At 40.9% G+C, this 23,427-nt stretch overlaps 2 protein-coding genes across 2 annotated transcripts in view; one reads left to right on the top strand and one right to left on the bottom strand.

Moving 5' to 3' along the window:
* Window positions 1-23,427, top strand: part of LOC131675765 (alpha-tocopherol transfer protein-like) — a 51,522-nt gene that overhangs the window by 382 nt on the left and 27,713 nt on the right. The window lies entirely within an intron of this gene.
* On the bottom strand, window positions 26-17,634 carry LOC131675763 (ras-related protein Ral-B). The gene is made up of 5 exons (XM_058954891.1): window positions 16,109-17,634; window positions 10,414-10,586; window positions 5,905-6,141; window positions 3,341-3,583; window positions 26-1,579 (listed from the first exon to the last, which is right to left on the bottom strand). Exons 1-5 carry the CDS (start codon window positions 16,368-16,370, stop codon window positions 1,406-1,408), a joined length of 1,089 nt encoding a protein of 362 aa, XP_058810874.1. The 5' UTR covers window positions 16,371-17,634; the 3' UTR covers window positions 26-1,405.

Genomic DNA, 23,427 nt, shown 5'->3' with positions numbered 1-23,427 from the left:
TATATATATATATATATATATACACACAGTCAACTCTCTAATCGACGAATAACAGATATTAATTTGGCACTGCATTACATGTACGACACACTTGCTATATCTCGTGTACTTTCAAGCAAACTGATCAGATAAAACGTCATTGCACTTGATATTCCATCGCCAATCGGGCAAAGTAACCATCAGCGTTCAGAAGATGAAAACTCATAAAACTAAAGTGCAAGAGAGGCATTAAAAAAGGAAGGAAAGAACAATGTCGGACATTCTCTGTATATCTCGTTTACTCTTTCGAGTGATTACTTTTTTGTCGTTAGAAGTGCAGTGTTATGCATCTCATTTTCTTTTTTTAATTTATCATTAATTACCGCGAACGCGTAGCTTTGTTGTTCTATTCTCTCAATGTCTACAAATTGACGTTAGCATCGTAATACAATGTTATGTTTATCTGTTCCTTTTTTTTCTTTTATTCTTAAAACCTAATTGTAATGCACTATCTATAATTACAATGTTCTCTCGTTCGTTATATTACTGATTTATTTTTCATATTTTTTTTTGTCGTTTTATACATTTTACAAACAATATATACTGCAAACACACATCGCGCGCCCTCAATTCAGCGGACGCGTTCGTCAACGGCTAGTTATATGTGTGTGTGTGTGTGTGTGTGTGTGCGCGCGCGCGCGCGCGCGCGTGTGTGTGTGTGTATAATTTTTTTTTGCTTGCTTGTTACGATTTTTTGTTCTGTATTAACTCATATGGCTAGAAGAACGTGTATGTATATTACTCGGTGCGTGTTATTCTTTGCTCGTAAACGATCATCAACCTCTGTATCGTGTATGTGTTTTTGTTGCTGATGTTACCTGTCGTGCGCGCGTGGTCGCCCCGAAAAGATTCTCGCAACTTTTAATTACAATAGCAAAATATACAATGCCTTGCTCGCCCCTCGCTAGTTATCGGTTATAAGTATATTAATAATATTGCTTGGAGCCGTTTTTCTTTTTTTTCATTTTTTTTTCTTATTTCGGTCACTCACATTATATATCATGGCACGTTGCTACGTTAGGCCGTGTACGTTTAATCGTCGCGATGTATATAATATCTTTCCTAAAATTTGTTTTATTTTCCAACAGGTAATGAAACGTATTTAAATACATGAAGACGGGCGTGTTTGTATATCCGATAAAAATCACAGAAAAATTGTCGCTCGATCTGTATGCATAACCAAAATGTATTGTTGTAAACGTCGAACCCAATGAAAAATACTTTTGTTGTTTTTGTCTGTTTGATTAGCACAACATGTATGTACTTACTTCTTAATTGGAAAGGGGTTTACGGTGGCATGAGAGGAAGGGAAGAGATGTATTTATTAGTGATCGAGCCGCTCGTCGTCGGGCTTATTCGCCTGATGTCAGAGAAGTGTGCACTTGTCGGAGCCACTTGCACCTGCCGAAGCGGGGTCGTTACCACTCGAGCTACCTGATGAGGTTACCTCCTGCGAACGTAGTAGCGGCAAGGAGCTCGTGGGGGACGACGCGGTTTTACCCTCCAATACGGCGATGCTCTTCATCAGCTCACGGAATACCTGAGAATGAAGCAATAGATAAACCTTCGGCTCGGTAGTTTCCAAGTTTGCACGCTCAACAGCTTCATGATTACACAAGAGTTCTCTCAGAAAAACATACATTATACCTACTACAAATGTATTTTAATTATTTTAATCCGTAAGCTCGAAACCTTTCTGTCCTTTTTTACAGCTACATCAAAGGTTTTTTTCTTTTCTTTCTTTTTTTTAAAGCTTTAAGCTTCTGCGTGGAGTAGAGTGGGTAGTGCGGTGAGAAAAGAAAAAAGGTAAAGGCACATTCTGCAAAGCTTTGAAGTCGAATAAACGTAGTTATGCGATAAAGGCAAACAAAGCGAAAGCTTCTGGAAAGTCGAGCACAAGTAGTTCACATGTGCAAAATTCAGCATCAGAGAAATTACAACCAATTAGCATATGTGTGCGGGTTTGAACGTAATTATCCTGAAGAACACAAGCTCAAGAGACCATTTTAAACGGCACGACATTTGCATGAAACGTGGAAGTTGAACGCGCACGTGGTTTCTCCTTTATTTACCGTGCATTCTTATGCTCTTTAGCATGAAAAATTTTTACTTGGAAAAGCTTTCGATCCCTATGTGTGATGCAATATATTTCCTCTCGCGCGACACGGCAAGCAGAAGATTTTTATGTAGAAGCTTTTCTAAAGAGACGGCTGCTCGAGAGAGAAGGAAATACAAATTCGAAATGATATGCGGGATCTATAGAGAGTAAGAGATTTCGCCTCTTTCTCCGTCTCGTTTTATGTCGTCTGTTCTGAATTGAAGATACTATATAGCTTTGTTCTTCGTGAGAATAAATCCCAACGTGCGCGCGTTTCATTTTTTTTTATACATTGCAAGACGTTTTTTCATTTCTGGGCAGCATCTTTCTTCTTTTTAGACATATCTTCGACGCAAAGGAATGAAACTCGAAAAAAAAAATCGTTACGACAATTGTAATATTTAGCCTTAACCTTATGATTCTCGTCCATAGTAACAAGCGTCTTTGCCCCCTCCCCTTTTTTTATTAGTTGCTTCAAAAAACATCTGCTCTTGTTTGCTTATCACGACTCGATAATTTCTTAAATATTTCGTTATTTTGCATCTTGATAGATATGGACACTATACTTTAGTAAAATATTAAAACGATTAGTATAAATTTGAGAAAGAACAGCTGACTCAACGAATACAATTATTCTCAGTGGATAAATGTTTAACGATCTAAGGTACAACGAAAGTCCGTAAGCACAAATTAGGGACAAACAAATTGAACAACGAACAATATTGAATGTTAGTAAAACAGATTAATTGGGCAAGGAAAATTTACGGCGCATTATAATTAAAATTTAATAGCGGCGCTAGCCATAACAAAAGGAAAACGGCATAATTTCGTTGAATTTCACAACAAACGGAATAGTCAAGAAGCTCCGAGCGTATAGGACCCCACGATGCTCGACTCGCATACGAGCGCGATCATACTCAGCATAATTCACCTACCTACTTGGCCACATAATGCCAGCATGATATTTTAATATGAATTTACACTGTACTCGAGTGCGCCTCGAGAAGGTGGAAATTCGCACTCTCTTGAGCAGTTAAAACACGACAACGTGTTGTGCAGAAACTCGTCAACGACGCACAAACACAAATCGCCTCTCTACGTCTCTCTCACGCGCAAAATCGAATGCCAATAGGCTACATAATGAAGTCTGACATTGCGCGTGCGGTGAGAATGCCATCGATGACGGCTGGGATAAATACTCACCTGCACGACGCGGCAGTTGAAACGAGCACTGCACTCGACGTAGCCGCAACGCCAGTGTTTGCGCACCAGGTTGACGATGTCACGATGCCTCGTGCCGGGCAGCCCGCCGCCGCTCGAGCCGCTGCCACCGCTGGCGCCCGTACCGCTCGGGGGTAGCTTATCCTGTTTGTTGCCCACTACGAGCACCGGCACGTTACGCATGTCGCGAGCCTCATAGATCTGCTCGCGCAACGTCCTTATGTACTGCGAACACACAAAGCCGATTGGCGCGGGTCAGTTGGCCCTGCGTCCACTCCCGACGTGCGCGTCGGCCCCCGCGAGCTTGAGCGATTCGATTCCATCGCGACGGACCCTCGGGCCATGCGCATTCGCGAAAGCACTTGAGCGCGCCAAAGGAGACAGGTCCCTCTCGAAACACAGCCTAGGCAACGCCAGACCGGCGGCCAGCACCAGCGCGCGTTTTCCGGTCAGCGGCGAGATTTCCATAAATTGAAATTCAGGGCTGTTCGATCTCCGCGTCCTGTGTCACGTAAAGGCGTAACGCGCTCGCATTCATATTCGAATGGCCACCTCTCTGCATACCATCTATGTAGGCAGAAATGTTTGCACGAGCGCGCGTCTTCAATGAACTAGTTTCAACGCTGCCAGCAAGTCAACCTACCCCCCTTTTGCAAACATCAACTGCTCCTGTGTTTATTTATTGTGAGTGTGTATGGGTGTGTGTGTGTATGTGTATGTGCGCAGCCGAGGGGCAAAAAGGACCTAGCCAACTTCCGGGGAATTCAATTTCCAGAGTCTGTTTGATTTCGCAGATTGCCAAGGAAAAAACACACGCGCGCAACGAATAAAGATCACTGACGGTGATTGATCAATTTTTCCGCAAATTGAATTCTGATGGGATTTCTTTTTTCTTACTTCTCGTAATTTATCCACGATGTGCTCAATTGTTTCAGCATTGACAACCATAATACCTAACAGCTTTGTTTTAATGATTTATTGGGCGTGCGGGGGGGGGATACCGAAGGAGCATCCCATATAAGCTGCTTATACGGGTTTCTTGCAAACAATCAAATTTTATTTTCATTTTACGAGGCGAGAAACGTATTTACTTTTAATATTCTCGATGAATTCTTACAATTAAAAAGAGACCAAGAAAGGTCGATACCGCATGGGTTACATATACATTGTACGAGTAAAATAAGAATTCATTCGGAGATGCCGTTCCAATTGTGGTCGTTGTCGTGAAAAATTGAGCGTTGAAAATCCACCCGGCTCGAATGAAAAATCGAGAAGTACTATCGATTCATTATACGAAATTGACGTTCTTAGCAGCTAGAGAGAACAAAATGCCTCGATATAATTGCGTTCCTGTACAGGACGTCTCTAAACGAGAAAAATGAGAGATGATAAAAACAAAAGGAAGAAGAAGAAAACCTCGCGATGTAAAATTTAATATCGCCGGTGATACTTCGCAGTGGCTCATTTGCACTCGAGACTCGTTTGGATTTTATTGCGAGTGTGTGGCTTTTTGTTTGCACGCGCGAAAAGTTTCGCGTTTACTTTGCGCGTCGTATGATTTAAAGCTAAAATCTCCCTCACCGGCCTTTTTTTTTTACAGCGACGACGAGGGCGTTAAGTTTTCATGGTTACGAGTTTATTAGAGCTCGGGCGTTGCGGATAAATGAGGATGCGGCTAACTACTCTGACTTTAAAACTTTTTTTTTTGTAGCCCGTCGCAGTCACGGCTCACTAGGTCAATGGGATTATTTGGACGAGAGATTGGTTGTTCTGGCTGTTAAATTGGCAGTAGCCAAAGTCAACGGATATGCCCTTTATTTTTGTGGGGAAAAAAATTGTTAATTAGTTCCGTACCGAAATTTTAATAGCTATTTGCACATTGTTTTCGAATTTCCACTATATGCTGTGAAAATTTTAATTAAAACTTTTAATCAAAGGCCACGTCGTCGCAATTAGTTTCAGTCGATGGAAAATTTTCGGAAATTCTCGAGTGTCAAAATTCGAATAGTTGGCGAATGTCTCTGCGGCGGCGTGTACATTGTCATGCGCATTTTTTCTATCAATTAATCTGGAGCGAACGAAACTCAAAAATATATCGCTAAAAACATGTTTGGAATGGAAATCTGGCTGAATGGCGCAGTCCATTGGTTATGTCATTAATTATTCATGAATAGCAGTGCACTGTCGTATTTTTATCTGTCTGGATTGTAATAGAACTCAGAGTAAATGTTAGTTCAGCCAATATTGAAGATTAACTCTCTCTTTCTCTTTTCTGCCCGAGAGCAGACGCAAAATTAGCTGTCCGTCGCAGCTCGAAGCTTTTCTCGATCGGCGACGCTCCCGCAACTTCGCTGTCGATATAACGGATCCGGCTTACCGGTGTGCCAATCATATGCAACTCCTAGAAATGTGTACTGAAAAAACCTTTCCGTTTCAGCGCGGTCGAATAAATTACTGGGTGAAAATCAGATGAAAACCTGCTGAAAATAATCTCGCTTCTAAAAGCAGGCAAATTCTAATAAAAAGAACTGACGAAAGCAACACACCTGGAAGGTCTCCTGATTGCTGAGGTCGAACACAAGTACGTAGGCGGTGGCGCTCCGCAGCCCATAGTAACGGAAGTCAGTCCATTCGAGGTGCGAGCTGACGGGGAAATATGGTATAGTCGGCAGATCACTGATCTTCAGCTCGTACAACCGTTCGGCCAGCACGACGCTCGGGTAGTAGGTTTCTCGGCGCTCGGTCGGCCTGTACTCCTCCGAGAATTCGCTCCATACGAATTGCTGCAATCGATACATCAGCTCTCACTCACACGGGCACACTTTTTTTTTTCTCTCGCGCGAAAAGCTTTTATCCCTTCGGCGTGCTTCAGCGTGCTCGCGCGGAAACTACGTAGCAACGTTAAAAAGACCTTTGTCAACGAAACTACGGCATGCTTATGTATCTCGCCCCGATTCAGCTCGGTAGTACGCATTCGAGCAATTAGAATCGAACATTTTTCCCTTTTTTCGTCCTCGATCACTCTGAATTCGCACTTGATTAGACGTCAATGCATTTTTCCCTCGATAGCCTCAATCGTTTCATATTCAACGTTATCCCAACTGTCGAGGCAAATTCCCACTGAAAGTTTACGAAAAAAAAACACGCTATTTTTCCCCTTGGCGGTAAAAGCCTCTTTCTCGCACAAGTTAATTTAGGTGGACGTCTACCAAAAATCGCTGCGTCCACCGCGCGCACTGCATTTATTCCCCCCCGCCTCGGGGCGTAAATAGCTCTCGGAAAATGAAATCGGTATAAAGCTCCCACTGATTGTATCGCCAGGCAACAGTGCGGAATGCCGAAAAGCGAAAAATAAAGAAGCGAAAATACAACGCTCTCTCTCTCTCTCTCTCTCTCTCTCGTAAGATAGCCCCTTTTTCTAGATTAGAGCGTCACTCGTTTCGCCGTAACTGCACCATTTTTATTTTTATTATTATCGAAAACCTAAAACTACTTTTGCTCGCGTATTCTGTTTGGCACGATATTCAATCAGAGAGGATTTTTCGCTAATTAAAAGCGGAAAACTTTCGGGGAATGGAGCGTGTGTTGTATTTCAATTGACGAGTCGCGCGTGCGCAAGTCACTCAATTAACCGCGCCGAGGAGCTAATCATAAGACAGAACGGAAGTCGTTTCGCGGGCGAGCGCCTCGCGAGGAAATGGATTTTCAACTTCTCTCTCGTGGAAAGTAATGGCATTGATCGGGCGTGCTCCCTTTGTTTTTTCTTTTTGGTTGGTCGTCACGGCGAGTATACGCGTCGGCGCGCGAAAGGAGAGGCGAGAAAATGACGCGCGTCGTAGTTTTTTTTACGTTCTCGCGCGCCTCTGTAATTATCGACGCCCATGAAATGCTCGCCCGCGCGATATTCCATTTCATTATGCCGTCGCGACTCAGCTCGCCTCTCGAGCGCACGCCTATCTTTCCAATACTTTGCCGCGCCGTTAATTCCTAATGGGTTCGTCCCTCCGACGCTTTTAGCTTACCTCGTCGCGTCTTCCTTCCTGTTCGCGGGCAAATTTTAATAAAGCATTCAGCCGCAATGCTATACCTCGTTAATCATGCCGATGGATTGCTTGTTTATTCATTGTGTTCTTTATGAATAGTTTGACGCTTTCACAAGAGAGCCCTCGTAACCAACGCACACTATTGTATAATTCAGTCATAAGCCCGTGCGTCAGAGGGTCGATTAACGAACACTCTCAGTTTAGCTTATTGCCTGCACGATCAAGCCTTACGTTTAAACGACCTTCAAGGCCAGGGAACAGAGAAAGTCTCGTGTGATTTGATTTGTCATTGTCTGCAAAATAGTCTTAAGGATACGTGTAAGAACATCTTTACATTGGAATGGTTTTACGTTCGTTCGGCGTAAAACCATTTCTTTATCTTTCTTTATCGACGCTAGGCTGATGTATTGACATACTGAATATTTAATTTATCCTTGAAATCTTCCGTTTACATTAGCGGTTTGTCATGTCGTACAAACATTTTTTTTCCAATTCTATTGTCCGGACGACATTTACCGCAAAAACACGTTCAGTAAAAATGTCAATAAGAAGCTGTAGCGCGCTTCGAAAAGTGATGCCTACTTCGCTCACGCATTGCCCAGGCAAATGCTATATGGATGAAATCGCATTAGAGCTCCTTTTTGCTCGAACGAAAAAAAGCTCGGACGCGAGAAACGGACGCTAATTACAAAAGCGAGCGAGCCTCAAAAGTTGGCTCTCTCGTTATAATTAGTTTGGCAGCGTCGCGTAGTTTTGCAGGAGGCCAAACGAAATTGCACCGAGAGGGAGAGAAAGAGAAAGAGAGACTGCAGACTGCGGAACGGTCGACAAAGGCAAATTCAATTTGCGCTTCGAGACGCATCCGAGCGTTATTGCCACCCGCGCGTGCACGCGCCCGCCGACGATTCGTTTTCGGCTTCGCTATTGTTTTCCAACAAGCGATACCGTGCGCTCCTACGTCTGTTTGCGCGTCTGCCGTTAGTTGTTGTTCTTTTTGTTTCTTTTTTGTAATCGAACCGGCGGCTGGATACGGAATGTTGACGATTCGATAGTTTGCTTTGAGTGCCGCTTTTCATTCAATGGCATTCCATCGAATTGAAGGAAATTCTCGAGAATCTACTCACTTACAACTACCGCGAAATAAACCCAGAAACTTTGCTTTTTCAAACAACTCTTCGAAATGTTTAACAGTTACATTAATGTCCACTTTCTACGATTTTCCACGGGTTGCCAAAGGAATTTCGAATTCTTTGAATTCAATTTATTCATTGTCTGAATATTCAATGTGTATATTAAATGGATTATTCAATATTCCACTGAGGTTTAACTATTTTTGAGATTTAAATTTTCAACAATGGAGCTTGAAAATGCTCGTAACCGTTGGCCCGTTAAATTATTAAAGCATAATGGGAATCGCAAAATCATTAATATTCGTGGGAAGTTTGCGCGAGTTGTTCGATGTTCCATCGGTAATATGAGCAACAATTAATAATTCATCAACTGAAGCGAATCCTTCGAATTTATGCTTGAAACTGCTTATAACATGCGCCAAAGCCTCAGCTATGTTGCGTTAAAAACTTTGGATAAATATTGAGAGCAATTAGCATAGATGAGCCGTTCGGCCAGGCATATTTAACTAGATAAAAAAAGTAGAACGAAATGTGATTAATACTGGTACGCGAGGTTCGCTTGATTAAATAAAAATAATGAGATTTCAGCGTAACGAAGTGTTTATCAACCTAGATGAAGATAAATTACTGCGGGTGCGGTTTGCTCGCTCTTCCAAATAACGTATCGTTAATAGCCCTGGCTATTTTCATCCAAAATGAAATGCATACATAAAAATGTACGGTTCAATCCAGTAAAATACATTGCCAGCGAATTTCCGACATTACTGTGCTCGATTTCAGATGTTGGAAAATTGTTGGTCTATAAATTTCGAGATTATCATAGTAGCAAAGTACTCGTGATAAATTAAAATCGAAAATAAAAGTCCTTTATAAATTTGAAAATCTAAGGTTGAAATGGTTCCGAAGTTCTTTTACGATCCATCACAAAAAAATCATATAAAAGTTTTCCCGAGTTTAACAAAATTTTACAGCTCGAAAGGCATAACCCGATTCTGTAGTCAGCCAGATGAAATGTATGTTTGATGAAATATGAATAACGAAGCGGTTTCCCAACACTTTCAAAAATAAATACTTCAAATAATTTGTGTAACAAACAACTCAAGATTTTGCCTGCGAGAATCCAAAACTCGATAATTAAACAGTTGCTACTTCTTCTTTTAATGAGATCATTAATTGCACGTAAAATTTGCTTGCTTCTCCGTGACTCCAACGAAAAGTCAAGTTCTGAAAGCATTCAATGAGAAAGATTCCATAATTTTCCGGTTGGTACAAACTTGATTAATAGCTGTTGTGACTGAAGATATCAGACCAGACTCTCAGTATTTCATCTTAAAGACTTCTTTCATACGAAATGAATGGGATTGCACAAGGAAGCGATAAAAATCAGCATTAATTCTAGAAGAAGTTATGGCTTGAACGTACGAGTAAGTTAACTTATTCTCGAAACATTTGCGCGTCTTTTTGAAATGTTATATAATATTATACATTTTTATATTACATAGCTGTAGTAAATTGTAGACAACCAAAAAGATGTAAAATATAAGTACAGTGACAGATGTTACGATTGTGACTTGTGAATAAATAAGCAGTTATCTAAAATGAAATCGAGTATGAAACGAGAATCTGAGAAACGGGGATTTGATATTTGCCGCACAGAAAGCTCGTAGACTGCATCTGCGATTCTCTGCCGCGTGAACGTAAAATCCGGGAGATAAGGCATTTCCTCGCGCGCCGACGAAAAGCCTAATTCGTTGCCCGAAATGAAACACAGCGAGGACGATTACGCTCTCAGCTGCTGTCCTCCGTATCTCGGCGGCCCGTAATTTCCTGTTTTGTCAGTGCCGGCAGCAGGTGCGTGTCTACGTATTGTATAAACTCTCACCCGAATAATGCTGGTTTTGCCGACGCCAGGTGCCCCGAGAAAGATGACTTTGACTCGTTCGAGTGTGTCGGCCGGACTATCCTCTTCCTTGTTAGCTGCGCTGCTGGCCGTCGCAGCGGCTTCTGCCTCACCAAAGCCGTCACCTCGCCGCTCCAAGTAGTCGAGGTCGAGCTCTGTAACACGCACACATACGCACACTCATACATACACCTACTGACATAGACGTGTGAGCAGATAGTATAGCAGTATACCGCAGCCAACTTCAACTTTAATTAGATTGCCGCCGAACGCGCTTTGATCGATAATTGCGGAGCCGTGCTGCTGCGGCTACCTCGAGTGTCAAGATTTCTCACCCCACGGAAAACGAAGAGGCTTTGATGCGCGCTTTTGTGCCTTTTTCTTTCGGTTCTTCTCTTATTTCTCGTTTATCGCGAAAGCCAAGCAAAGCCCTGCTGCTGCTGCCACTGTTGCAAAGCAGTGCATTTTCACGATGTAATTTTAACGCGACGGGCGGATTTTTCTAATTTCCATTCGCTTCTCTTATATTTTTGCCTATTTCATTTCTTGGCGTGTATCTGAGAACTGGCGAATGATGGGGCACGAGTTTACCGGTGAAAAAACTGACTTACGGCTTTGATCAAACTTTCGGAAAACAATTTATCGTGGAGTTTGCCTTGCATAGCCTCGGGAGGATGCCGACGCGCTTATTTTCACGGGGAAGTTAATCTCCACCCGACGTTAAAGTAAACTACATTTTTTAATTATTATTGTGGTGTAAGATGATGACCTTTATGCATTGCTCACTGTACACGTGGAAACCGTCGGAATGAGCTTGTATCTTGAGCTGAAAGCCAACTGTAATATCACCCCGGCGTTCTGAAACCTTCATACCACCATGAAGAATCTAATGCGTAAATCCGATAACAACCAGCTGCGCGAGTAGAAGGTCGAGCCGGGTATTATATGAAGTTTCTGAAGCTCATGCTGCAGAGGATATCACAAATAATATTGAAAATTGCATGTACTTTAAAAAAAATTTTAGTTTCCAACTTTATTAAATCTTTTGCGACGCAGATTTTTTATTACTTTATTTTCGTCAATGAATATTGGTAATTCCTTTGAATCTTGCGACATGAAAAAGGACGTTTGAAATATGGAGGCTAGCGATAGGAATTTCGCCTCTGTGTATTAAAATAAAATTTTTTTCCCTTTTGTATTGAAATTGAGTCCCTTTCCACAAAGACAAACGGACAGAGAGAAAGAAAGAGAGAGAGAGAAAGGGCGTCGGTGCACACAGAGGATGTAATTAAAAACAACCACGCGGGTAAATCTGGCGAGCCACGTTAAAGAGATAAAAGCCAGCTATATAGGACTATTAACCGCTAATTCAAATAGCCTTATTATTTGTCAAAAGCACCTGCACTTATTATCCAATAAAGGGTTTGCTGCGTCAAAACCGCTCTGGCGTTTTCAATTTCTACTTCGAGGCAGCGAACAAATACGCCGTTTCACGCGCCGCTTGTGCGTTTTGTCGCGCGCATTTAACGGGTGTTTAACGCCAAGATAAGAGATTGCTTAAAGCATACCACGAAGCTCCTCTTTATACGCAGTTCCCTGTGATCGTTCAGATTACCTGATATTACGCGTAGAACGTGGCATATGCAAACGACTAATTTTGATATGCCACGCGTTGCATTGCATAATTTATATTAGTTGCTGCGTTTGAGACAAGTTCCCTGTAATGCGGCTGTAGCTTGTCTTCCTGCCACTACTCGTCGCAGCGCCAGCTTTATTTTACCAGTGTTGCTGGCATGCACTGCCAACATAATTACCTATTTACCCCGCACCTGATAACAAGCACGTTAGATTAATGATAACTTCGTTTGACACTAAGTTGTTCGATGTAGACACACGCGTCAACGACCATTACCGCGTATGCATTTCGAAAAGAGCAAATTCTTTGTCGTCTCAGCTTTAATTCTGTCGTGGCCTATGGAAATTCAAAGAAACCTCATCTGACCGAGCTAGGAATAAAGGATATGGCTCTATTTGTTGTCAGGAATGCGCGCGATAACGATAAAGGGCGAACGATCGGCGAGGTCGAGTAGCGCAGAATACACAAGCGAACAGTAATGCGTATTCGTATGCCAGACGACTGCCCGATTGAGGGCCGTGGAAGAAGACTTCGCGGGACCCATTTCAAAGGCCGCGTCAAAGAGGCTGCCGCTACTTCCATTGGCTCAAAGCTTTTCACCGGTAACGCGATCTATATACAGCACAAACGGGGACTTTGGTCGCCCTCTCGCCAGACGCGAAATTCAAATAAACACGCGCGCGCACGCGGAAAGCTCACTCGTTTCTATCTTTTGACGGGCGAAGAGCCTGCACATGCACGCTTTTCCAACCTACATATCTGCTATGCAAAATTGTGCAAAGCTTATATAATATAATCCCGCGAACGGAGAGAATTTCGCGCGCGCCACTATATGCAGATTTATATGTGCAAGTTAGCTGATGAGAACGACAAAGTCGCGAGCGGACGAGCGTCACTTTCGTGTACCTCACTGCACTTCAAGGCAACGAGCTCGCATTGTCTTTGGTGTGCATAAGTGCTCTATCAATGTTTTCATCTTGAACTACATAAAGACTTGTTTTTGTGTCAAAGCCAACGAAGAAGATTTAAAGTCTTTCGCATGCCTGCATGTATTTTAGTGTTTATTATTCGCGTTTAGTCTATAGTATATATGTGTCTAGTCAATAAGTAATCGTTGTTATTCTGGTTGCTTCATATCGATTAATTCGCTTTCGATGCGACAATAATTGTGGCATAATTTACGTTATTAGTACTTATTAACAACCTTTTAATGTTAAATAAATAATAACAAAGTATGATTTAGCAAAGATTATTTCATATGAATCTTATACGATCTGTTGTACTTTGTTACGCACAAATAGTATCTCATTCTCGGACTAACGGAAATTTGCTTTATTTGTACGTCTGCATGTTTTATATTTTTTTTTATTACTTTTTTTATTTTTCATTGACTTTTTTCTTATTATTTATTTATTTTTACTATGTATAAATGTATCAACCTATTCACCGTCAGTCTACAGGAGAGAAATTCACTCTTGGTTGTAAGAATTATATGTACTATGCAGTACAAATAAGTAGATACAAAACTTGAATATTATAAACTTAATCTAAAAAATACTTAACAATTAGCACCATAAATATAATAATAAAAATAAAATTAATATTTCATCATAGAAATTATTATACATTCTTTGTTATCTAATTTTTTGTTTTTGACAATACTTTTATGACAACATAAAACTTATTGTGTGGATGATCAATATTTTAATAACAATAATATAATTACGATTTTTATGGATCGTTTTGTTAATTTTGAATCTGAATACTTTTGTTTCTTTTTTTTTCTTTGGTAACGTAAGAATTCTAATACATAATTTTGATGCTGTCGCAGTGAATAATTCTGAGTTATAAATTTATTTTTACTAATTATTTTCAGAAGTTTGTTTTGCAAGTTTTGAAATGTATATAAAATACTTATTCCAGTTCCTCTCTACATCTACATTTCATAATTCACAATTCCACAGAATATACACGGTATATTTGTAGTAGTATTTCAGCGACTTTTGTAATTTTTGGTAATTAATAAAAAAATTCGAAATAGTTATATTCAGTTTTTTTTAGCAATTATGTAGTTTGCATAACAAAACGATTCAAGATTATAATAAAATATTTCCTTAAATTACCCATTTAACTCTCCTTTTTTATGTGTTTATTAAGAAAATTAATCTCAAAATTTGCAGATATATTTATTTTGTAGCTGTCAAAAGTCATATAAACTATTTTATCAATATTTAGTGATAATTTATGAATATATAGTCTACCATTACCTACTTCTACATTTAGCTTTTTGATATATAGCTGCATACTAGTAGAGTAATAAGCAAGGCTTTACTTTTTTGGGAAATATTGAACTGTGTAATATTGAAATTTTTTAGACGGTGTATAACGTGTAAGAAATTATATGCAAGGAGAAGAGATACATAAAAAATGTTATGAAATTAGTTTGTTTTACGCGAACAAAATGAATTAAGAATGAATAAATGAATGAAGTGAACTACTTGTATATTGAACATCAAAAGCCCTCAACTCTATTAGAGATAAAGAGTTACAATGAAAAGCTTTTTACCACATTAATTTCCAGGCGAGTAGCCGTAGCACTGATACGTGTATTGTGATTACGACGTTAGTGTGCGTACAGCGTCTGAAACTCTGTGAGCAAGCCTTCGCTTTGCTTGAAAAACCAGAAACGACGAAGCGACTAGATAGATACTTTAAAAGAGATCCGCCAAATGAAAAAAAGCACAATGCACGAGGGCGAAAAGAGAGGGAGAAAAAGGAAGAAAGCTAGGCGCCTTTTGTTCGCGATTTTATTTTTCCGCCATTAAGAATCCGAGTTAATCTTCACGAATAGAATGAAAAAAAGGATCGATTGGGGACAACAAAAAAATATTCTGAGACAAAACTTAAGAGGATTGTACTAGAAGAAAAATGCAAGTGTGCGTGTGTAGAGCCATGTAAAATATAACTGAGGAAATCCAACTTCGCTTGAAATGGGTATAATGAAAGTGTTATTCGCTTTATTACGTGAAAAAATTATATATATTTTTCTTCTTTAAGTTTTAATTATATATTTTTTCTTTTACCTCTCTTTTAGGATGCTCACCGGGGGCATCACATTGGGCTTCGATTCGTTAAAATGGGTGAACTTTTTAGATTTAAATTTTATAAAATTGCTTAGTCGCATGTAAATAAAGTTTAGGTGGTTATATTGATTCTATTGAATAAAGAAAAATTCGCGTATATTTGATGTACAAATTGTACAAATAACAAAATTTGTCGAATTTTTATCATGAATGTGAAAAAACTCCATCATGCAGTATCCACAAAAGTCGAATACACATCGGTAAATCTTTTATGAGAAAGATTGGGAAGATATTAAAATGATTGAAAACTGAAATTTGCATTGAATGCTGCACCAAAATATATCATCAGCAAAGTGAATAACCTGACAGTATTCGCTCATATAGAATTCTTTTTTGAATAATAACGCTTTTTTTTTCATGAATCAAAAATTGGAAATCAACAAAATACGCTTTTAATGGTGATTTTAAGTACTTATGAATTATAGCATCTGGAAAAACATTTTTGATTAATTATATTTGCGAAGACATCGCAATGTTCTTTATTTAATTGACTTAATTTGACGTGGCAGCGCATCCGAGCCAAAACGGCCAAATAAATATTTTGCAGAGCGAGCTTTCAACCGCAAAAACAAATATTTGCGAGCACGGCTTTTTCTCCGGTAAAAGCTTTTTGACTTATTGTCGCTGCAAGTTTGAACAAACTACTGCAGAGCCCAGCACTCTATACGCGATTTTTCTCATTTTCTTTGAGCACTCATCATCCTTCTGCTGTCTATAAATCTAGAATCAAATCAAGTCGAGAAGTTTGGTATCCCACAATTCAGCGGAAGCCTGCAAACGAAAGCAATTTTTCTGGCTCCCGCGAGGGAAAACAAACAAACGAAAAGTAAAAAAGAAAATCTATAGTCAAGTAGCAACAATCCATGGAAATGTGGGTGCGGTGAACGGATTTGTTTACCGAGCAAAGTCTTGCTTGCGACAAGAGCTCCAGTGCGTAAGGTGGGCACAGCGGCAGCATCGGTAGTGTGATGGCTCTTTTCGGCGAGGTGCTCGTCCATCCAGTGGCCATTCAACAGATCGTTGGCTCGCGCAACGAACGACAAAGAGGACAGAAACCAGAGGCTGGGCTGGCTGAGACTGCTGTCCCAGAGACTGGGCGACTTGGCACTGCTGTTAACGAACTGGCCGTCGTCAAGCTGCGACCACGCGTCCTCACTCATTTCTCCTCCACGCACACGCTATGCAACACACCAGCCGCGCACACTGAGCACGTCGAGCAGATTTAAGAGATCGTCGCTCGCCCAGGCGTTGCGCACGTTACCTGCATTTTTTATTACGCACGTACACTTGCCGCTTACACTTTCTTCGCAAACTGTTTTTGAATATATTGCGCCGCTGAGTTACGCACGCGTTTCCAAATTTTGCCCAATTCGCTGTCAGGCTTAGCTCCTATTCTCTGATGCTACTTCTGCAGCAGTCATAAATGTATACGTGCATGCATCTGCACGTTTGACTGCAAATCCCAGACGGGGCAAGCAAATTATCGGGAAAATTTCTATTTTGCCGTGCTTGCGCACATTGTATATTGTAGCGCGTAGTGTATATTGTAAATATGTCGTCGGCGCTACATCCGCTAGCATCTATTTTCTTCTTTTTGCTTTTAAAGACACTCGATTGCATTTACTTGGAGCTCGATTATGTTTCAGAATCTCAATAGACGCTAAAACTCGTATTATCGATGCAAATGTGTTCGTTTCTCGTGAGGATGAATATTCATTTCAGGGTTATTCACATTTTTAACGGATTAATTTTATTATTTGAAAGGAAGTCTTTTGAAATTTTATCAAATATAAATTGGAAAGGACGCGTCAAATACAGTAGTAACTGTTTTGATTGTTCATTTGTTTATCACGTATAACACGAAAGCAGTAAATTACTAAAGATGCTACAAACGAGAAATTATTATCGACAAATATTTGTGTCTCCTACTGTGATAAATAAATGGTATAATGGTATAAATTTCATTGAATTTCTCTAAAAAAAATGTATTCACAACTCTTATTTCCCGCAGGACTTGCAGAAAATTCAATCAACAAGCCTTCGAGAAACAAACACACGTACAATCAGTATAAATGTTCGTCAAACCACAAGAAATTTTAGTCCCAGAAAGTTGTTATTAATTCACCAACTTGGCGGATAATCCCATTGGAACTATTTTGGAGGGGGTAAAAACTTTGAGTCGCGACTGGTGCTGTTATGGCAGAATCTTGTATTCCCCATATAACGTCAACTTAGCATGGGGAAACTTTTGCCTGCTCCGGGCAAACAACACGGAAATACCATTTAAGCATATGAGGCTGGCCGGGTTTTCGCGTCACTCGTCAAGAAAACAATCGTGAAGCACAATGACCGCGAGCATCAGTGGGAGGCGCGGGCGTGCGAGAGCAAAGAAAAAAGCCGGCAGGCGTGAGATACACTCCTCCGCGTGGCAGTATCGCGGCTCGACTGACCCCCCGGCTCGGGTATAGGGAGAGCGGCGCGTTTTCGTGCCCCCTCTCTCCTTACCCTCCTCTTCACTTTCCGTGCGCGCGCGCATCGGATTAGAGATATCTCTCCGAGTGTACTCTTTCTTTTTTGCTGTTCTTTACTTTTCGTTTTGCCTCCTTTTTCCGCCTTTTTTTTTTTTTCCACCTCAGCCGTCGCGGAGATAGAGCGGACGCAAGTGCGCGCCGGATCGAGTTCTACAAACGACGTTAATTAACTTCTAACGGGGAGAGACGAGCTTCTCTCCCTCTTTTATGATGCGCTGTTCCCTCGACGACACTTTTTATCAGAGCGGCCAAAGTGCCTTGCTCTCGCTATCTTTTACCCCAAGAATGCTCGAGTGCACTGGGTGGTGTAAATGGACGTGATGAGTCATTGTGCGAGTCTCGGGAATGTTTCGCTCTCCTGCTGCCGACTTTCATTTTTTTTTTTTTTTCATTATGACGTCTCTTGTCATTTTTTTCATCTCGGATTTTGCTGCGAGTTTTGTCGTTGACTAACAATGCATGTCAAATTAGAAACGATCACTGTACCGCTTGGTAAACAAGACGCGATGCTCCTTTGTTACTCCAATGATGATGATGTTCGTGGCTAGGATTTCGCGACCGATACTGAATAATTACTATGAGTGAATTTCTTTCCGGTGTCGCTTGTGCATTTGAATTGTGCCAAATACCAGTATGCCTATCTGTGTGCATAATAATGCAGCATTAACCCACTAAAGCTATCACGAAATGTAATTCGTATATTTTATGCCGTTTGTAATTTACCATATTGCTATCATCACTAATTAGTGATTTCAATTTTATACTTTATTCAAAGATTGTTAGCTATCAAACTAAGTCCATATAATTTAGGATAAACAGTTCCAGCCCTTACCAAGCAATTAATTTGTACAAGACTGACGTCAGTTACGATGCCAAGTAAAACTTTCCATGTCTTATAATCATTTAGCCGCTTCCACCGTTATTATACCGCTTAATACTCAATGCTGCTTTATAAAATTGACTCTTTTCACAAAACTTCTTATTTTCATCAACAAGTATCTATTATAAATGTAGCACCAATTCCAACTCGAGCGTATTTATTTAATACCAATGATTGTCAATGCGATGGATCAGTAATTTTACTCGAGACAAGTTGTTCTAGAAAGCTCACGATTAAAGATTGATTAATTCAAAATATGTTTATAAATCTTTGTCGTCGACTATAGCAAAGACGGAACTTTGATTCTGACACGAAAAAGTTCAATTCACATTTCAAGACTTACGTTTTATTAGAAAGAAGAAGAATCGAAAAGCTTTTACAAGTGTATTTTTGTAACCTCAGAGCGCTTTGCGACATCAACAACAGCCCTCTTCTTTACAAAACGAGTGAAAAGAGATGATTTTTCCGAGTCTGACGGAAAAAAAGAAGGCTATCGAGCATGCCTTTATTCACTCACAAGTTTGACCTGTCTCCACACGTTCATCATTTCAGAAATCAGTTAGTGTTCTTATTAATGATTTCACTATCGTGTGTCGTTCTAATCGTTCATTTGCGTTACGTTATTCAGCTATACGTTCAGTCCGATGGTAACTCGTCCTACGCCAGGCTGAAAGATTTATTTGGCCAATCGTACGTGTTTTTATGTGATAAAGAATAAAAGTACGTTAATTATAACAGGCGAAGTGTTTCACGTCAGCGATTTTAATTGTAAATTCGTTGTAAGGTGTACATTCAATTCATTGGATTTGCTGAGTTCCGACAAATCGCGAGTAAACACGAATCCTACTGTATATCAACGTCTGCATCAACGATACACAGCCACCGATATCCAGACGACGCGTGATTAGCATCAATAGCATCATAACCGTGCAACAGTGAAAAAGCAGAGAATAATTTTAAATTGTCGTGCAGCGCTAATTGGTCGAAAATGCAATCTAGCAAATTCGCCGGGAAATAGCGAAAAAGAAACCGACTTCGCCGTTCTGGCTTACTCGCTCCAACGGAGTCATCTTTTCGAAATGATATTTCCGGCCGCGCGAGCGAGCTCGACTTTGCAAACAGCGAGAAAATCGCCGCTGCGGGTTAAAGACAGTGTCCAAGTTTGTTTGATCTATTTTAATCAAGGAATGCCGTATAATCGTGCAAACATCGCAGCGGCACTGCCGTAGTCGCTCGAACAAACAAACAGCAACAACAACACACGCCTACCTGCCTGTGTATCCCTCGGGGAGGGTGGACTGCCCAGCCCAGCCGAGCAATATATTCACTGTCAACATCGATGATGCGCAAGGAGTGCAAACGAGCGAAGACAGAGGCAAGAGGACAAGAAGCGCAGCTGATCATGGAAAAGCAATCTGTGGCCGATACGCGACGCTCCGCTTGCTTGCTTGCTTGCTCACTCGTTCGTTTGCTTGCTTGTCCAAAAGGGGACCCCAAAAGGCTTGCAAACAAGCCGGAAATTAAAACTGATGCCGAGGCAACAGCTATACCGTCTTTCTCCGATGCCGTAGTGTTTGGGTTTGCGAGCGGAAATTAATAGGCCGCGCTCTTACGGAGCTTTCGCGAAATGACTTTTGAAACTGAATTACGTTGTAACGAGTCGCGAGAAATGCTGCGAGCGGGCTGTAGTCTTCTTGAAATCAAGACAGAAAAGACAGAAAAGAGGACACCGAGCTTTGCATTTTCTTTGCAGAATTGAAGTGTAACCTACATCGAACCGCGCGCAGCCGAGGAAAAAAATATAGAGCCTTGCTGGCGTTTGAAACCAGTGACCCCGAAAACGTTGCGGGCCTCTCGAATGGGAACTTTGATACTTGCTCGCCTATTCTTTTTTCGCAAGTACAAAAATATTGCAAACAACGTTGACGCGATAAGTAATATCGTCAAGTGCCATGCTGCGACTGGAATAATGAAGGCCCGGACGAGTTGTATCTCAAAAGCCGAGAGAAGTAGTATACAAGTATTCGTAAAAGTGTTCTGCTGAAACGGTACATCTTTGCGAATAATGGTCGCATATAGCCCGTCGTCGGTATTTGTCCGGGAGCGATCGTGAAACTGCAGAACTGCACTTTTAATGCGCTTCGGTGTGCTCGTACGAGCTTGGAAAACTTTTTCCGTTATCGGCCCCACAAAGACAGCCAGAGCTTTCAACAATTATTCAAAAACTGGCGGACCAAAACCCTGTCAATCTCTCCTTTCTTTGTTTTTTTTTTTGCAAGCGTCATCGGTTTTAAACGTTGACGAGTGCCAGAAAACTTTCATCAGCTATAATCATCTTAAAGATTTATTTATTTCATACTTTCCTAGGCGACCAGGAAGTACTTTAGCAAATTGAGTTTCGAAGATTTGCCCAACTATCTGGTCGCTGATTATGATTGGCAACGCGTAGATTTACCGTGAAAATTAATGTCGCGTGAAAACTTTTGGGGACTAGCGCGCGAAGAAACTCACTCCGATAAGAAAGTAAACGAGCTAAGTTTTTAATAAGTTGAAATTCTAATGTCTTCGGAAAGTGTGAAATTTTTTCTTTCTTATTCGCGAGCATGCGATTATAATTGACGAGAGATGCTAAAACGAAATAATTTCCTCTCGCAACGATATAAAAGGAATATCTGCTCGCGACGGTTTTTTGCCAAGTGACCGTGTTTTCTCGCATGAAAGAGTTGCAAAGTGACTTTGTTCTCGTGAGAACATGAACGAAATAAAACCTCCCGGGACATAGCCACGATTAACCCCCGGAAGACGTATTTTGTCTGTCAACCAGAAAAAGAAATTAACGGGATATCCGACGCTGTACCACTCCCATCTAATAACACTTCATTGCGAATTGTCATAGAAGATTAACGGAGAAACGTCTAAAAATATTTGGATGTTTCTCCGGTTAAATCCCAGTGATCGACATTTTTTCCGATCCGCTAATAAATCCAAATAGTCGCTGTGAAAGATAGTGGCTATGTTAGTTGTGTTATCTGATCAGAAGTGCTTCAAGAACGATGCGAAGCGTTTCACTTTGACGACGTTGTTTACTCTCAGTCGGTTGACTACGTTGTGTGTTTACGAGCTTCCTAAAGTAAAGTAGTTCAACGAGGAGAGCGAGCAAAACGTAATAACGCATGATAAGTGTTGCCAAGTAGTTAGGTTAAGTGGGTGTTAAAAATTTGTCTTCGAGAAAGGTAAAAATAAAAACGAAATGCATCTCAACGCTGGGCACGAGGGTGTAAACATCTCGAGAAGGCACTTATTTGTCAAAAAAAAAAGAGAAATTACGCGAAGGCTAACTTTCGAGTACTCGTTAAACTGGCCATACCTTTTTTGGCTCTTCAGTCGACGAGCCGCTCGCTCGCTCTTAGTCGAGTGATCATCGTAAAACGATCTTATCAGTGCATCTCGACTCGTGCTACTCTATGCCACACTTTCCTATCAACCTATATCTACTTGAATTATCGTCATTTCCTCCTATATGTAGCATGCGAGCCAACTATTCGAATACCCATTTTTCACATCGCGTTGTAGAGCATCGCCAAGGTAAAACAGTCGCGTAATGGTAGCAGTTACATGCACAGGTACATTGCGTTTAATACTTCTGGCAATTAATACTCCTGACTGCATATTTTTCTACTTTTATATAGCTTTCAAGAGCGCAACATTAGTTTTTTCAATAATATTTAATATTTTTGGAAGGAAACTTGTATCCCTATGATTTCACTGTTCATAATGCCACGTCAATACAGTGCATGCGTTGCGAATACTTATGCAGCAGCAACATCGCAAACGGAAACGCTTACAAAAGCTGTGATAACGAGAAGATGTAATCTGAGTCTAGATCGCTCAATAGCGAAATTTGGCATGCGGGCGGAACGGCTCACGGAATCTAAGATGAACCGACTTTGTAGTAATGCTAACTGTTAAGGATCTATTTCGCTCAATCTGAATCATTGAAAACTAGCTGCATTAAAAGTTTTAAAATCGATTGCACAGTTGAGATTGCAGCCCTTTTATGTAGATCCATTTGATGGATTTTTAAGCGAATCCTCTAAATTTAAAATAAAATAGAATCATTATTGCCGGAACTTGGCTATGAATGTGTATTAGGAAGAATTAAATTACAGGAACGTATGGCTTTAACGTAGCTTTCACTGCAGCGAGAGCCGATTTTAATTAGTTGAGCAACAGGCAAAAGTGAGAAAAGAAAAGCAACACCAAGAGCTTGCGTATTCAGAATTGTCCCTAAAGATGGCGGGAGCTTTTTGCATTCAAATGTCCCCGAAACGATTGATATTATTTAATATGTTATCATTAGCATGGTTGTGCGTAATACACGCGAATGTCAAAGGTGCGCGCGCGCGCCAACCGAACCGATGGTGCACAGATGCAGTGGCGCCTTTTTAATTGCTCACGGTTGAGATGTTATTTATTTTAGACGAAGCGCGTTCTGGATAAAAAAAATATATATATTCGAATGCTCGCGGGCTCCTCGCCTGGTTCGCTATTTTCGGTGGCGAATTCGCTTGGCTAGATAATCGACCGAGCCATTTCAGCGTTTCCGAAGGATCAATCGAAGTTGCAAAGGCTCTCTCATCCGCGCATCGAAATGAAAAATCGCCAAGTGGGGTAGGGATGTAGGTGGTGCGCGTACGCGTTGCGTAACGGTCGTCAATTCGAGTAAACAAGCAACGTTGGCTCATGACTTTGTCGGGGTAGCGATTGAAAAATTAAGTACTCACGGCATTGCCTGAGCGCCGGGAG

The sequence above is a fragment of the Phymastichus coffea genome, unplaced genomic scaffold (assembly GCF_024137745.1).
Source record: "Phymastichus coffea isolate CEN01 unplaced genomic scaffold, Cenicafe_Pcof_1.1 PCOF00028, whole genome shotgun sequence".
NCBI lineage: Eukaryota > Metazoa > Arthropoda > Insecta > Hymenoptera > Eulophidae > Phymastichus > Phymastichus coffea.
Note: the sequence above shows the minus strand (reverse complement) of the source record. Positions and strands in the feature narration are given on the sequence as shown.